This window comes from Ruditapes philippinarum, unplaced genomic scaffold (assembly GCF_026571515.1).
Source record: "Ruditapes philippinarum isolate M1 unplaced genomic scaffold, ASM2657151v2 ctg13320_1_1_1_1, whole genome shotgun sequence".
NCBI classification, from domain to species: domain Eukaryota; kingdom Metazoa; phylum Mollusca; class Bivalvia; order Venerida; family Veneridae; genus Ruditapes; species Ruditapes philippinarum.
In genome coordinates this window covers 1-16,793 of record NW_026853668.1, presented here as the reverse complement: position 1 = coordinate 16,793, position 16,793 = coordinate 1, and the positions used below count along the sequence as shown (strand labels likewise).

General features: G+C 32.1%; 1 protein-coding gene across 1 annotated transcript; it reads left to right on the top strand.

The window, feature by feature from the left end:
- Positions 1 to 4,799: 4,799 nt before the first annotated feature.
- On the top strand, positions 4,800 to 16,641 carry LOC132737487 (zinc finger CCCH domain-containing protein 13-like; the record flags this gene model as incomplete). Its single annotated transcript, XM_060724780.1, has 6 exons — positions 4,800 to 5,021; positions 11,354 to 11,466; positions 12,224 to 12,435; positions 13,248 to 13,387; positions 15,812 to 15,879; positions 16,567 to 16,641. Coding segments are annotated over exons 1-6 (749 nt in total), but the record flags the coding sequence as incomplete, so codon positions are not given.
- Positions 16,642 to 16,793: the final 152 nt, after the last annotated feature.

Here is a 16,793-nt window from a genome sequence, read left to right as displayed (position 1 = left end):
ATCATGTATGAAGTATATATATATTAAATAAGTCATAAAAACTATGTTACCATCTGTTGTAAAAATACTATCACTTTTGTACGTAAAATATTGATAAAAAAAGTCTTCAATTCCATGAAAAAAAATCACTGACAAACTCCGCGGGTATCGAACGCCACTAAAAAGTTGTTTTATAGGTTGAACACCATCAAATAATTTCATTCTGCATTTCATATATGTACAGTAGATAAGGAACATCTGGGAAATTCTAGTTTGAATGCCCTTCACAATGACCCAATTCCAGGTAAATAATACTTTTGAACAATATATTTCGAGACGACACGGAAAAGGTTGGTCAGTTCTATTTCTGTGATAAAATCATCTCAACATCTCTTACTGCACTGGTACTAATCTATATTCAAAATAAAAAGGTTAGAAAAACTGCTATGAAATTTTGAATAAAAGCGAGAAAAGATGTTACATTCGGGCCTCCTGTATATTCCAATTAAAATTAAAGTAAAAGAGAAATGTTGTAACTATGGTAATGCTAGACAGGTACCTAACTTTGTTCTGTTATTAAAAAAAGTTTTATACTCGTCCGTAAACAGATTTTCATTTCATTTGTTAAAAAGTGCGATTTTGGGTCAGAAATTGCTAGGAAACCAGTATGGCACAAAACCACAATTCTTTTTCACACCCTAAAGGAGAAAGCTAGAGCTTAGACATTCGACATGAAACCTTGACTGATAGACGGTCGTAGGACAGGGCGGACCGTGAGACAGGGCGGACCTTATGTTTGGACAGGGCGGACCATATTTTGGGACAGGACAAATTGAAAATGTTCTGCGCTAAATGTAGAGGAGTTGTTGGAAAATTTCTCAGATTCTTTTAACTCTTTCACTGAAAAATAGATTTCATACAAAGTAACCTAATAATTCTCAACACACTTTCAAAAGAGCTCTATCAAATCCTAGAGGTTATATCCTAAAAGTCCATCGATGAATACTCATTGTCATTCCAATGGAAATCTGCACTTGTAGTCCCGATCTTGAAAGGCCATGGGTCAATCCCTGCCAATTATAGGCCAAATTCCTTAACATGTGTTTTGTTTAAGGTTATGGAACACATAGTGTCCTCTTCCATTATCAAACATTTTACCAACCATAACATCCTTTACCACCTCCATCATGGTTTCAGGGGAAAAAAGATCATGTGTTACGCAACTTAATTGGTAAATGACCCAGCCACCTCAGTCTATGAGAAAAAAAACAAGTATACTAGTATCTGATTCTCTTAGATTTCAGTAAGACTTTTCATAAGGTCAGTCATGAGCGAGTACTGCTAAAAATACACGACTATGGAGTCAGAGACCAAACTTTAAGAAGTATAGATGCTAGCTCCCAAACAAAAAAAAGATAGGAATGAATCAGTATAATAAATGATAAACAAATTTACCATTTATTCACAATTTATTATAGATGGAAATGACATGCAAATGAGCCAATGCATTATAAATAAATTGTTAATAAATCAGTGAAATGAATTGGTAATGAATTGGGTCCATTTACCAACTTATTTATAAATTGTTAATAAATCAGGTTAACAAATGGGTAATGAATTTGGTCCTTTTCTTGACTTAGTCAATGAATTATCAACAAATCAGGCCAATCTGTTATAAGCAAGTTATGAACATCTGAAGTACAATGAATATGTTATGAATTGTATTGAATAAATCCTGGAAAATCTCTGATTAAACAACTTGTGAATATCTTAGAACTTTAAAGTGTAATGAATTTGTAATAAATGGTATTAAATGCAGTCGGAAAAAGTTCTATTTCCAATAAATCATGAATAAATTGTATACATTCCAGTACAAGTGTAATGAATTTGCAATAAATTGTATTGAATATATTTCATGTTTGTAATCAATGGTTAATAAATTTGTCTTTTGTAATGAATCTATAATAAATGGGGTCTTTACTTTCCAGTAAAAGCACAATTTATGTATGATTCATTTAATGAATCATGAACAAATTGTATTAACAAATCAGGAAAACATGATTTATTCCAGATTTATTCACAATTTTGATATGATTTGTTGATGTATTTTTTTGTTTGGGCTAGGTTATTCCTTTTTCTAAAAGATTCACTATCGTCTGCTTGCTATCCACATAGAAGAATAAGTGACCGAACATCACGCCATGGCCATCCACTGTGTTACAGATTATTCTCAGCAACTTCAGACTATTATAAATTCTCATTTTTTCCTAGGACTTTATATGCCACTGGAACCACATACCCCCTGCAGCTGCTCTACACCATACTCTTGAGAAGTTCAGTGCAGCCGTACATTACATCAACCATGTCTCACCATAGTTTTCAAGCCCACCCCTTGTTTTTTACCATTTTCAATATTTTTCTATTATTTTCTTTTTTAACTTTGCCTACTATTTCGACGAGCAGACATGTCTAATTTCCCGTGAGGGATTTGATATTAATGGAAAATAGATTTATATAGAAATTAAGCAAATAAATGGAGAATAACCATAATGATTATTTTTGAAAATAAATATTATTCTTTTTTGATAAGATATGCGTACAAACTGCAATATTAATATAAATATAAACATTATATTTCATTCTTTTACCCACTTTCGTCAGAAAAAGTCACTTTCGTATTTTAGTCAAATATAGATGTTATTTTTCATATGAACTTATTATCATATATCATTTGTTTTCGTATATATAATTTTCATACAGATCTTTTTTATACTGGTTGGAGAGATAACGAGCCGACACTTAATCATATATTTTTGCAATATCTTAATTATCTTCCTTTATATTTTAAATATTGAACCACCTGACCAAAGTTCAGTTCAAAGACTTTACAGTTCAAAGACTTTGCACTACAAAAATAATGTATGAAAAAAGAAACTGGTACTTCTTTAAGGTCCTGAATGAGGTATACAAAACATGGCCTTTTTACCCCATAACAGTAGATAAAGTCGACAAAAAAAAATTAAGTAAAAAATGATCGGAAAATTAGCATCAATAATTTCTTTTACATCTTTTATCTATTCTTTGTTGACAAAAAAAAACAAACAATTTTTCAAAAGAATTCCCAAGTGGTCAATACAATTCTAACTACCTTATTGTAATTTGGTTAAAAGAACGTTTTGAAACAGTTTTTGCCAACGAAAAGTTTAGGTCCTTTGAAAAAAATTAAAAAGTTTACCAACTTCCAAAAAAATATCACATTCTGTCTTACTCATATACTACTGGGTGACTATACTGTATGCTTGTTTGTTGAAAAACAAAGTTATAACAATTATATTTATCAAGTGTTATCTATATATATATATATATGTCGTTTTTTTATTTTACTTTTTTTATTCGTTTGGGTTGTCAGACCAAACAAATAATGGTAGCGAAATTTCAGACCCTGATGTGCTTATTTGCAAAAACCAAAAGTAGTCCTAACTCCTCGAAGCCGTTACTTCCCTTTATATGTACACTTACGCCGAAAAATTAAGGGGAGATCACTGCGTAAAGATTGTCATCAGTGTTAAACAACAGGTTTACCGTGAACGAAATATATCGAAATTAATAAGGGTTACAAACCCTAATTTAGAATAATACGTTTTGTTTTTTTCAGGCTGTTATCTTACAACTTGACCGTGGTCGAGGGGTTTACACGCTCGCTTTTGAAGCGAGAGGTCTGGAGTTAAAATGCCAGTTAAGGCGACTCATCTCATGTTGTTTTTGTTTTGTTTTTTAATTAATTGTTTAAGCCAAATAAACTTTGAATTGAATATCAGTGTTGCAATTAGTCTTAAAGCCAATTTACTACAATCATAACACTTACAAGATACAAGATACAAGAAACTTTATTTTAAGTCGGTTTACATATTACAATAAACATTAGCTAATAAGCTATTTACCGACAATAACAAAGGCATAAAACATATTTACTAACATATAACAGTTCTGAAAGTAAAAACATATAAACTATTAGCAGCTTTAAGCATGAAATAAAAGTATCAAGGTTAAGAAGAACTTTACAATAAGATGGTAAATTAAGGCATAGTTTGATGACATGCACAGTACATGTTGTATTAAAAGTAATAACAGTTTCTAAAAGTAATACAGTAAATGATTGTAGTCTAGAAATTAAAGTATGATACATAGCAATGTGAAATAAGAATAATAGATCTAATGAAATTTAAAAATTAATAAAAATAGTAATAGTTTTAAGTTAACATCTACAATTTATAAATACGTAATTGGAGGATTCCTAAAAAATAAATAAATAAATAAATAAATAAATAGATTAAATAAAACTTACTTATAAAAGTGCATAAAAATTTATGATAGAACTAATACAGCATAAAAAAGAAACAAGATAAAGCACATTCAGGGTAACAAACAAAGTTAACTAAAATTAAGTTGCATGCACAGCCTAATGGAATGGGGAATAAGGAGTTTTAATATGAACAAAGCATACAGATCATACAACAAAGACTCAGCTAGCATAAATATAGGGTTTAAAGAAAATTAACACATTTTACACTTGAATTAAACAGCATTGGTGGCACTATACAAAAACAAATTGGTTATAATCTCACAACCTTCACCTTTCCCAAACAAATTCAGCGCCTTCTGTGCTTTGATTTTTCCCCATACATATCTTATTTTCGTAAAGAGGTTATTTTAACAATTGACCTTATTTTCGGCCTCGGTCTTATTTTCGCGAAAATATCTAATTTTCGGTAGCCATCAACGGCCATACCGCTGCTTTATGACAGTTCGCTGAAATATCATTTTTCACAACGTAAAAGTATAATTTATCGCACCGGCATCATGGCCGAGTTTTGAAAAATCATTTCATGTAAAACACAAAAATGAGTAAAATAAAGCGAAAGGTGACAGTTGATCCTGTAAGTGGATCGTCTGATGATAGGAAAAAACCCAGCGTGTTTGAAAGACTCGGTCCTGGAGCTGTCCGACGACAAGTTGGAAGTTACGACGATTCTGATTCTGATGTGAGACTTTTTTTCTAAAAGATATTTTTTTACACTGAAAACACCCCAGACAGTAGATTTTTTGCTGTTTTTTGCGTATGATTTGTAGTTAATATACACCACAATCACAATGTGGTGTTTATTTCGAGAGATATTTCTACATAATATGAAAAAGGCAAATAATCAAAGCGAGCTCGATTTTCTTTTACCGTAAGAGTTTAAAATAATCGTTCATTTTTATTTTACATTTTCCGTTTTAAAATTGTCATTCGGTATTTTATACACTGCTTCCGTTTATTCTGGTTCTTCCTTTCTATTATGGTTCCTATATAAGTGCGCAGGACACCAGTCAACGCTTCCGTTTTCAATCAGAGTACATCGGCTTTTATCGTTATCTTGTAATTTAAAAAGTTGCAAAGTTTCCAATTCGGTACTTCGGACGAAAGTTTTCAAAACCATCACTTAGCAGGTACTCGCGTTACCGTAAAGCTTGCTTTAATAGTATGGAATCATCATATGAAACTAATATGAAATTAGGTGCTACCTATGGCGCAGAAAGCTCTTATGAATTATGATTTTAGCATAACATGTTTAGAGATCTTTCTTTAAACAAAAGAATAAATTGGTGGTGTTCAACCTATCATCGGACGCTCGGACCATTCCATTAATCTACAAACGTAAAGGGGGACCACTGCACATGCTTCTGCGTTTGGAAAATCCCGTCCGCCATTTTCGTTAATCTCTAATCACAGTTGTTGTTTTAACGTTGTTTTTTAATGGGCTAATTTATCAAAAAGGATAATTATGTTAAAGTAACTTTTTATATTTATTATCGTTACTATAGTAATTATCAATGAAATGCATGTTTACTTTCTGATTTTGCACATCATTCTTTCACCGGAAGTGTTATTTAGCATGCGTCTGCTAGCAATAGTCTAAATTATGTAGACGCTCACTAAAAGTGCTCTGAAATCTATATTTAGCTCAAAAGGATTTCAAAATGGCGGCGCCCAGTTAACTAATGATTTTTTCACAGCTCATTAAGTATAGGATATATATTTTTTTGAAATTTTCATTTACTTTTAATTTGATTTCATTTGCATTGATACGCGTCATACATGTTATCAAAGAGTGCTACAGCACACGCGGGGCCTTTGCCCCCGCTCGGAATTTTCCGCATATAACAAACCTTTTTTTCCGATATGTCAAATAATGAAAAAAACTGGTGTAGCAGATTGCACCCCTTTTATTTTTGTACAAAGTATTTTCATTGGTCATTTGAAAACCTCAGACCAATGGAACTACTCCATACAATGTCAAAGAAGTATTTGAAAGTTTTTAGATATATAATTAGTCCCCTACAGGTTTACCAGAGGGGACTATAGGTTTACCCTCCGTCCGTCTGTCCATCCGTCAGTCCGTCCGTCCGTCAGTCCGTCCGTCCACAAAACTGGATCCCGCGATAACGCAAAAAGTACTGAAAATATTTTAATGAAACTTGATATATGGATAGATGGCAGTATGGAGATTATGCACATCTTTTTCTTTTCTTCCTATGTTGAAAATTCTGGTTGCTATGGCAACAAATAGACTGAAAATATGGCAAATTTTACACATAACCTGGATCTCGCGATAACGCAAAAAGTACTGAAAATATTTTTATGAAACTTGATATATGGATAGATGGCAGTATGGAGATTATGCACGTCATTTTCTTCTCTTCCTATGTTGAAAATTCTGGTTGTATGGCAACAAATAGACTGAAAATATGGCAAACTTTACACATAACCTGGATCCAGTGATAACACAAAAAGTACTGAAAATATGTTTATGAAACTTGACATATGGGTAGATGGCAGTATGGAAATTATGCACATCTTTTTTTATCTTCCAATGTTAAAATTCTGGTTGCTATGGCAACAAATAGACTGAATTTCAAGATTTCTGATTCTAGTTTTTAAGTTTTTTCACTATAAGTTCTTTATTTCTTAAGGTATTTTCTTCAAACTTTAAATATAAGTTGCTTGTCATCAACCACGTCATATGTGACAAGGTTTACAACTTCTAGCACAAAATTATCAGAATTACCTCCCTTGAACTTAAAATTTTCATGAAAAAAACATTGTTTTTTTTAATAACTTCTTTTTTTGAATGTATCTACTTCAAACTTCATATAAATGTTTCTTATTGTCACTCAACATTTGTGAGTGTTCAATACTCTAGCAAGACTATTTCCAGAATTATGCCCCTTTTGAACTTAGACTTTTTTTTGAGAAATTGGTAATTTTTACTCCAACTTCTTCATCATGATAGGATTTTAAAAATGTTATATTTTGATAAACAGGGATGTTTAAAAAAATAACTTTAGAGTGTCCTTCAGTCCGTCTGTCTGTACATAAAAACTGTTTCCTGTGATCACTTTTAAAGAACTTTTTCAACAAATTTACTTAAAATAGGAACCTAAGTGAATGGCCAATGGCCCTTCAGAATGTTGCTTGGGCTCTTACCGGTAGGGGACTTATGGATTGCTTGCAATACTATGATAATTGCTTGCTTATTTAACAAATGCATAAATTGTATTGCAAGTTTGTTATATGCCAGAAAAAATTTCGGACATGTTATGTAATACCCCTGGGGTCTGTCCGTCCGTCCGTCTGTCTGTCTGTCCATCCATACGAACCCAGAGGTACTTGTGTAACTTGGAGAACAATGGGTAACAGTAGATTCTCTTTGATCCTATTCATTACGTTTTTACTTGTGTGTCTTTTTTTAAAGCCTTGTGTGACTAAAAATGGCCAAAATGATCAAAGGAAAAGTCACATAAGTACCATTTTGTGAGTATGTCCGTCTGTCCGTCCGTTAGCAATTTGGTTTCCGAAGCATAACTTAAGTTCCATTTGGCCCACAGTATTCAAACTTCATAGGATGATTGTCCATATTGGGTAGAAGACCCCTATTGATTTTGGGGTCACAAGGTTAAAGGTCAAGGTCACTATGACCCTAAAACTGAAAATGGTTTCCGGAGCATACTTACACAGTATTCAAATTTCATAGGATGATTGTCCATATTGGAAAGAAGACCCCTATTGATTTTGGGGTCACAAGGTCAAAGGTCAAAGTCAGCATTTTTACTTACAAGATAACAAATTGATGGTGGTGCTTTGAAAACAGCAACTGTTTATATATGATGGTTCTTCAGCTATATAGGAGGATGGTAATACTGTATTTACTTCCTATGTTTTACAAATGCTTCATCCTTACTTTCGGGCATATAATGCTCCTCCTAGCGGTGCTCTTGTTTGATATTGTTGCGCACATGCAATATTTCAAAATAAGAATAATAAATGGACAAATGAATAGCACATTGCATATAAACAATCAATGCAGGTATGTTACTGAATTCATTATTGCCTTTTACTATTTGCAAGAAATGTATGCAAGCATAATATTCTCATAATGATGTAGTTATATATTTGGTAGATTTTTGTAAATGGTTCGCATAAAGTGCAAAATAATTTTTTAATGTCTCATGAACACTCCTTGTTTCAAAGGGAGACACAGGCCAAATTTTCATATCTTCGATTTGAATTGTTCTTTCAATATTCTATAAATGTTAAATGTCCATTAAATGAATACAGTTAGCAGTCTAGGGAACAACATTTTCTGCATATAAAGAAAAAAATGTTGGTTTCCTAACCTGACCCACGTGGGTAAGGTTAGAGCATTTAGATATCACAATGGTTATCACAGTGAACTACAGGAATGAAAAAGGACCTGTCAAATGAGCGACTTAGACTTGTTTTAATCTTACAATATTCACAATATCTGTTTTTTAACTTCCAAGGTTTTTTATTGTCAAATGACTTGTTTTAAAACTACTTATTGATTCTGTCTGCGTCTTCATTTCGTTCAACATAAAATTATGTAGATTTATTTTATAATTTATTAATTTACCTGTCATAGTCAGATTATATAGTATTTATACAGAAAAAAAAACACGCTTGGACTTTTAAAAACTCCATTTTAAAGTGATTTGAGTAAATATGATAAATCTAATATTTTGTCATTCATTTGCCTGAGTATAAATATGTATTTGCAAATGTCTTTTTATGCCACCGCAGCATCTGCGATGCGGTGGCATATAGCGATTCACCTGTGTGTTTGTTTGTGTGTGTGTGTGTGTGTTATATAGATTATATAGTGAACTTAAAAAATCTTCTTGTGAAAAACCACTTGTCCAATTTCAACCAAACTTGGCAGGATTGATCCTTGGGTGAAGGGCTTCCAAAGTTGTTCAAAGAATTTCATTCCATGCAGAAATCTGGTTGCCATGGCAACCAAAAGGAATTATAAGAATAAATTTAAAAAATCTTCTTGTAAAGACTCAAAAGGCCTAGAGCTTAGATATTTTGCATAAGGCATTGTCTTGTAGACCTCTACCAAGATTGTTCAAATTATAACCATGGGGTCAAAATCGGCCCCGCCCCGGGGGTCATTGATTTTCACTATATGTACATATAGTAAAAACTTAAAATAACTTCTTGTAAAGACCCAAAAGGCCTAGAGCTTAGATATTTTGCATAAGGCATTGTCTGGTAGACCTCTACCAAGATTATTTCAAATAATAACCCTGGGGTCAAAATCGGCCCCGCCCCGGGGGTCATTGATTTTCACTATATGTACATATAGTAAAAACTTAAAATAACTTCTTGTAAAGACCCAAAAGGCCTAGAGCTTAGATATTTTGCATAAGGCATTGTCTGATAGACCCTTACCAAAATTGTTCAAATTATAGCCCTGGGGTCAAAATCAGCTCCGCCCCGGGGGTCATTGATTTTCACTATATGTACATATAGTAAAAACTTAAAATACCTTCTTGTAAAGACCCAAAAGGCCTAGAGCTTAGATATTTTGCATAAGGCATTGTCTGGTAGACCTCTACTCAGTTTGTTCAAATTATAGCCCTGGGGTCAAAATCGGCCCTGCCCCTGGGGTCATTGGTTTTCCTTATATGTATATAGAAAAAACTTTATAGTAAAAAAATTTCTTCTAGCAAATGCTAGAGGTTAGATATTTTGCATGAAACATTGTGAAGTGAACTTCTAGCAAGATTGTTCAAATTATAGCCCTGGGGTCAAAATTGCCCCTGCCCCGGGGTCATTGATTTTCAATATATACATATAGTAAAAAATAAAAAAATCTTATTGTCTGAAGGCTTAGAGCTTGAATATTTGTTAAATGATATCATCTATAGGTACTCTACCAAAGTTGTTCAAATTTTGCCTCTTGTGTCAAAATTAGCCCCGCCCCATGGGCCATAGGTTTTCCTTATATGTATATAGTAAAAACTTTAAAAATCATCTTCTCTAAATTTACAAAGGCTAGAGTTAAGATATTTTGCATGAAACATTATGTAGTGAACCTCTAGCAAGATTGTACACATTATAGCCCTGAGGTCAAAATTAGCCCCACCCCCAGGAGTCATTGATTTTTACTATGTACATATAGTAAAAAAAAAGAAAAGAAATATTTTTGTCTGAAGGTACAAGGCATAGAGCTTTGATGTTTGCTATATAATATATTCTATGGGTTCTCTACTAAAGTTGTTTTAATAATGCCCCTAGTGTTAAAATTGGCCCTGCCCAGGGGCAGTGATTCTCATTATGTTCACATAGTAAAAACAGAAAATAAAACAAATCTTTTCTGAATAGGAGAAAGCTACAGCTTAGATATTTGACTTGAAATGTTGTTTGGTGGACCTGTATCAAGATTGTTTTGAATTAAACCCTTGGGTCCAAAATTTTGCCTTGCCCAAGGGGGCAGTGACCTACTTTCTTGTCCTTTAATGTACAGCAATGAAATTTTGACCATGTGCACAGTTTTAGTTGTAAAATTGAACTTTGATATCAGGTGAACTAGATTTTGATGATGTGACCTACTTTCTTGTCCTTTGATGTACAGCTATGAAATTTGAACCATGTGTACAGATTAAGATGTTAAGTGAACTTTGATTTCAGCTGACCTAGATTTTTGACAAAGTGTCTTACTATTTTGTCCTTTGATGTAGTCATGAAATTTAGGCTGTGTGAAATATGACCTTCACCACCAAATTCACTAGACTCAAGTGCATTGATATATTCCTACTCTGATCTTTTATTGAGTTAACAACAGATTTAACCACTAATCTGATAATAAGAATTAGATAGGTCAGGGATCTATGCATTATGACAATCTTCAAAATTGTATAGAAACAAAGAAAACCTGTTCCTACACTACTATTTAGTGTTGTATTAATGCGGTGGCATAGCATTTTTCTCAAATGCAATCTTGTTATAACCATTATATTGATACAGCGTGATGAATATGTGCAGAGATGTCGTAATTGGGTCAGCACGGGCTCCTGTCCATATGGAAATAAATGCAAGTTTCTTCATGGACCATACACTTCATCATCAAAGCACAAAGGGTAATTATTGTATTTAAACCTTTAACCTGCTATAACTAACTGAAAGTGATAAGCCATTGCACAGAGTCATAGTACAGAGCCAGGCCAGCTGGAATATCCATGCAGATTGACGAGGCTCTATTCTGTTGGCTGATCAACTTAAAAAAAAAATTTCTTCATGATACCCCTAATATTGATAATAGATAGTTCTAGAAATAGGAGCTGGACAAGTCTATTAAAAAAGAGATTGAAAATTCCACTTGTCAGCTCGTAATTACAAGTAGAATTTAAGAGAACTTGATTGAAGAAAAGTAGAAAAATGTTGCCTGCACATTGGATTTAGAAGCTACTCATCCTGCAGGACGAGTGATTTTTAAAATATTTTTCGATGGCTGTTATATCAATTACCACTCAATATTGTTGGTTCAAATCCTACCAGGGTTATGGATTCTTTCATGTGGTGAATCTATTTTGCTAACTTGTGCCAGGTTGTGTTTCTACTCAGGTAGATGTGATTGCATCTTCTGCCATCTTCTGTGAAAATGGAAAGTCTGCATAATACCTTTACAATGTTGTTATGACTAAATGACTTTCAACTCGGCCACAAAACATTTCTTTCAAGTGATTCTCAAATTTCACTTTTGATACTTGTTTTTTTTATATATATATTTATACCCACACCTGTTAGATCTGTAAGAAGTGAATGGAAAAAATTAATGAATTTTGAATAATATTATTTACATATTATAATTTTCAATCATTTTTATACAATTTAAAGGAGACGTGAGGATGAAGGTCAGGAAGATTTGCGGCTAAGAGTGAAACAAAAGAAACACAAAGGTGGTGATAAAAGCGATTCCGATGATTCAGTCGAACGTAGCAGAAGCAGGTCAAAGAAAGACAAAATTGCGGCTTTGAAATCGGCGATCATTAAAAAGAAAGGAATGGTCGGAAGTGATTCGGAGTCACCTAGTCAGTGGTCTGGAGATGGTAAAAATAAAATTTTAGTTTTTATTGATATGTATTATCAAGTTGACTTTGTGGACCACAGTGAAATCTCATATATTTTGAATGTATAGTAACCCTTGAATGACCATGATTTGACACCATTGGCAGTTTTTACAGTCTAAGTTTTTATATACTCTTCAATTCAGCTTTTTTAAAACCTCTATTCTAATACAAAATAGAATATAACAAATATAACAAAAATAGCATTGAATTAAGGACATGGATATCATGAAATCAGAAATTTTCATTGGGGATTAAATTTCACTGACTAAAGTCACTTTGTGAATTTAAGATTTTGGCGAAAATAAATGTTGCAAGGTACCGGGGCCAAATTAAAAATATTCCTTGTTTGCTGTCTCCCTATCTTGCTTTGTGAGTTTGGGTAGGTAGGTAGGCAGAATATTTTTTATTCTAAAAATTGTACATAGTTATCCTTATATTTCTCATGAGAAAGTAAAATGCTATAAACAGTGTTTAAACCTTCTGATTTATATTTTCTATCTTCTGTTTTCCATATCAAAGTACTATTCTGTTAACAAACTGGTTGGTTTATGTGAGTTGAATGAGTGGGGATAATTAATAAAAAATTTCTTGCTCAGGAGGCAATAAAAACTTTTGGGCAGACCTCTTTTTTATGGGTAGGTAGGGAGACAGCAAACAAACATATTTTTAATTCTGGCCCGGTAGTTTTAATAGAACTGAAAGCATTTACAATTTTTATGGTACCTGTAGTCTGCATGGGAAAATAGTTAAATGTTTACTTAGTATATCAATGTAAATTTTGACAATTTCAGATCTTGACTTTAAGAAAGAACTAGAGCTAGAAAAGAGACGTCAACAGTTACAGCGAGAACTGAGCCGTCTCGAGGACGAGGAAGATCCAGCGAGGGAAAACTTTATCATAGAGAAAAAATTGATGAGACAACAACTAATGGTATTATAAGCAAAAATATGTCATTTTATTTTGTATTTTACTTGTACAGTGTAATTTCTGAAAATCGAACACCTGTGGGACTAGCCAAAAAGTTTAGATTTTGGAAGTTTCCGGAATTCAGAAGTTGGGAATTATCTGAGCAAATAGAAGCATTGATTATTAGCAGTGGCACGCCTTACAATCACCTTGTTTTCACAACCAATTCGCTAGTACGGCCAATTTCTCAAAGAACCAATTTATTTCATCTTATTTTCAATCCTAAATTGAGCCAGAGATCACTGGTTCTGAGTATATTGTAACAACCATTAAATTTTTACCTCAAATTACAACAGTACATGTTAATTTCAGGTAGCCGCTTGAGAGAGGGGTTTAAATAAACTCAGATCTATTTTTAGCTCGACTTTTTTTTTTTTGGAAAAAAAAAGTAGAGGTATTGTTATAGTCAGGTCGGCGTTGCCGTTGCCGTCTCAGTTGCCGTTGCCGTCCGAAAACTTGTACCTGGATCATAACTTTTTTATTTCTTGGTGTATTGTCTTCATACTTGGCCACAACAACCCTTGGGACAAGACCTTTCAGTAGACCACACTAACCTTGACCTTCATCCATAAATGACCTTGACCTTCAAGGTTAAAAGTCCAATTTTTGCTTGTTCATGCTGTTATTGGCTGTTACTTTGTTATTTTTTGAATGGATTGTCTTCAAACTTGAACATAATAATCTTCAAGGATATCCCTTAAAAATAACCAGTCAGACCTTGACATTCACTCATCAATGACCTTGACTTTGAAGGTCAAATTATTTGAAATTTTCATTTTTTTTTGGCTATTATTGGCTGTAACTTTGTTATTTTTGAATGGATTGTCTTCAAACTTGAACATAATAATCTTCAAAGATAACTGTTAAAATATACCGAAAGACCTTGACCTTCACTCATTAATGACATTGCCTTTGAAGGTCAAATTATTGAAATTTTCATTGTTTTGGGCAGTAACTGACTGTAACTTTGCTATTTTTGAAGGGATAAACTTCATATCATAACAGAACATTCTTAAGGACCAGACCTTGTTGTTTATCAAACCCAAATTTGCTTGGGCTCTTTAATGACCTTGACCTTGAAGGTTATATTACTGAATTTTCTCAGATTGTGCATTTATTGGTGTGTGTGTATGTATAGTATATGTATTATATATATATATATATATATAAATGTGTGTGTATATATATATACATATATGCGATAAATATATATATATCAAATATATATATATATCAAATATATATATATATATATATACATATATAGATATATATATATATATATCAATATATATATATATATATATCAAATATATATATATATATCAAATATATATATATATATACATGTATATAATTGCGTCATGTTTTTCTATTTTTAGAAATTGCGTCATTTTTTCTATTTTTAGAAATTGCGTCATTGTTGCTATTTTTAGAATTTGCGTCATTTTTTTCTATTTTTAGAAATTGCGTCATTGTTGCTATTTTTAGAATTTGCGTCATTTTTTTCTATTTTTAGAAATTGCGTCATTTTTGTTCTATTTTTAGAAATTGCGTCATGTTTTTCTATTTTTAGAAATTGCGTCATTTTTTTTCTATTTTTAGAAATTGCATCATGTTTTTCTATTTTTAGAAATTGCGTCATGTTTTTCTATTTTTAGAAATTGCGTCATTTTTTCTATTTTTAGAAATTGCTTCATTTTTTTTCTATTTTTATAAATTGCATCATGTTTTTCTATTTTTAGAAATTGCGTCATTTTTTCTATTTTTAGAAATTGTGTCATTGTTGCTATTTTTAGAGTTTGCGTCATTTTTTTCTATTTTTAGAAATTGCGTCATTGTTGCTATTTTTAGAAATTGCGTCATTTTTTTCTTTTTTTAGAAATTGCGTCATTTTTGTTCTATTTTTAGAAATTGCGTCATTTTTTCTATTTTTAGAAATTGCGTCATTGTTGCTATTTTTAGTAATTGCGTCATTTTTTTCTATTTTTAGAAATTGCGTCATTGTTCCTATTTTTAGAAATTGCGTCATTGTTGCTATTTTTAGAAATTGCGTACTGTTGCTATTTTTAGAAATATGCTTAATGTTTCTATTCATATATATACAAAATATATAAACAAAACTAATGTGACAAGACAGACCAACTAAATTTATAAAAAGGAAACATCAATATATGTTCAAACCTTTCTATGTTTGCGTTTAGAAAAAGTAAAAAGTCGAGCGTTGCCCCCGCCCGGCGGTGGCTCTTGTTATAATTTAGCTTAAATGTGTATGTTAAAATCTTAAAAAAGATAAATTTTTAAAATTTGAAAGCGATAAATGCATCTAGTTATTAGACTAATTAATATTGCACTGTGGGAAATGATTTGTGGGTTTTGTAATTACAGCAACGAGTCAGCAGTTCGGAATCAGACAGCTCTGATGACAGAAGTCGTAGTCGAAGCAGAAAGGCAGGGTGAGAGTCAAACATAATCATTTTATAAGATATCTTCTATGGCAGATTTCAAACATTTGGAATTATATGTACATAAATATTTAAGCTTACCAGAGCACATAGAGGTCAAGGGAGAGCTATTTGGATTGGTCTTAAGTCTATTGTTCATTGTCTACAGTTTTCTAGATTATTTACATAAGTACTTTTTTGTGTCAAACTTCAATTAGTCGATTTTCTTGATGTGTCGAAATAAAATGCATTTACCAATTTTTACCCTATATATTCTTTATTAAAACATTACTTGTATAAGTTTTGTTTGAGAATCACATGGATTATTTATTATAAGCTTTCTTATTTTTTAAGCTTTTTGTAAACCGTTTTGTAAATGTTGACAGCTCAAAATTTTTCCATTAAATTGACACCGATTCATGAGTCTAAGCCTTGATGTGTCAAAGTTTTACCAACTCTCTTCAACTTTGTCTTAGGTCAAAATATCAACAGTTTTTTTTGTATCTCTCTTAAGCATTATACAATATGTAATTTTTTTCCTGTCACATTGTATTTGTTCGTGTTATGCATTCAGTTTGATATAGCAAAACATAAACAGGTGTATTAGATAGGGCATCATAACATTTGTTTTTGGATGTTGTTGATGTTTCTTGCTGTTGCCATGGTAACTCTATATTATGTATTATTTTGCACATACAGAAAGAAAAAGAAGAAAAGGAACAAACATTCCAGGTCACCAGCCAAGGGAAAGGGAGGACGGAGTCCAAGCCCTGGGTACTGTATTGTTGCATAATTAAAATATTTGAAATATGTGATATACCAATATTTTTTCTAGTTTAATAGTAGTTTGTTACAATCATTTGCATATTTCATGCCTTGGTTTAATAAAAAACTGTAACTAAAATATAAATTCAATGGGGGTCATT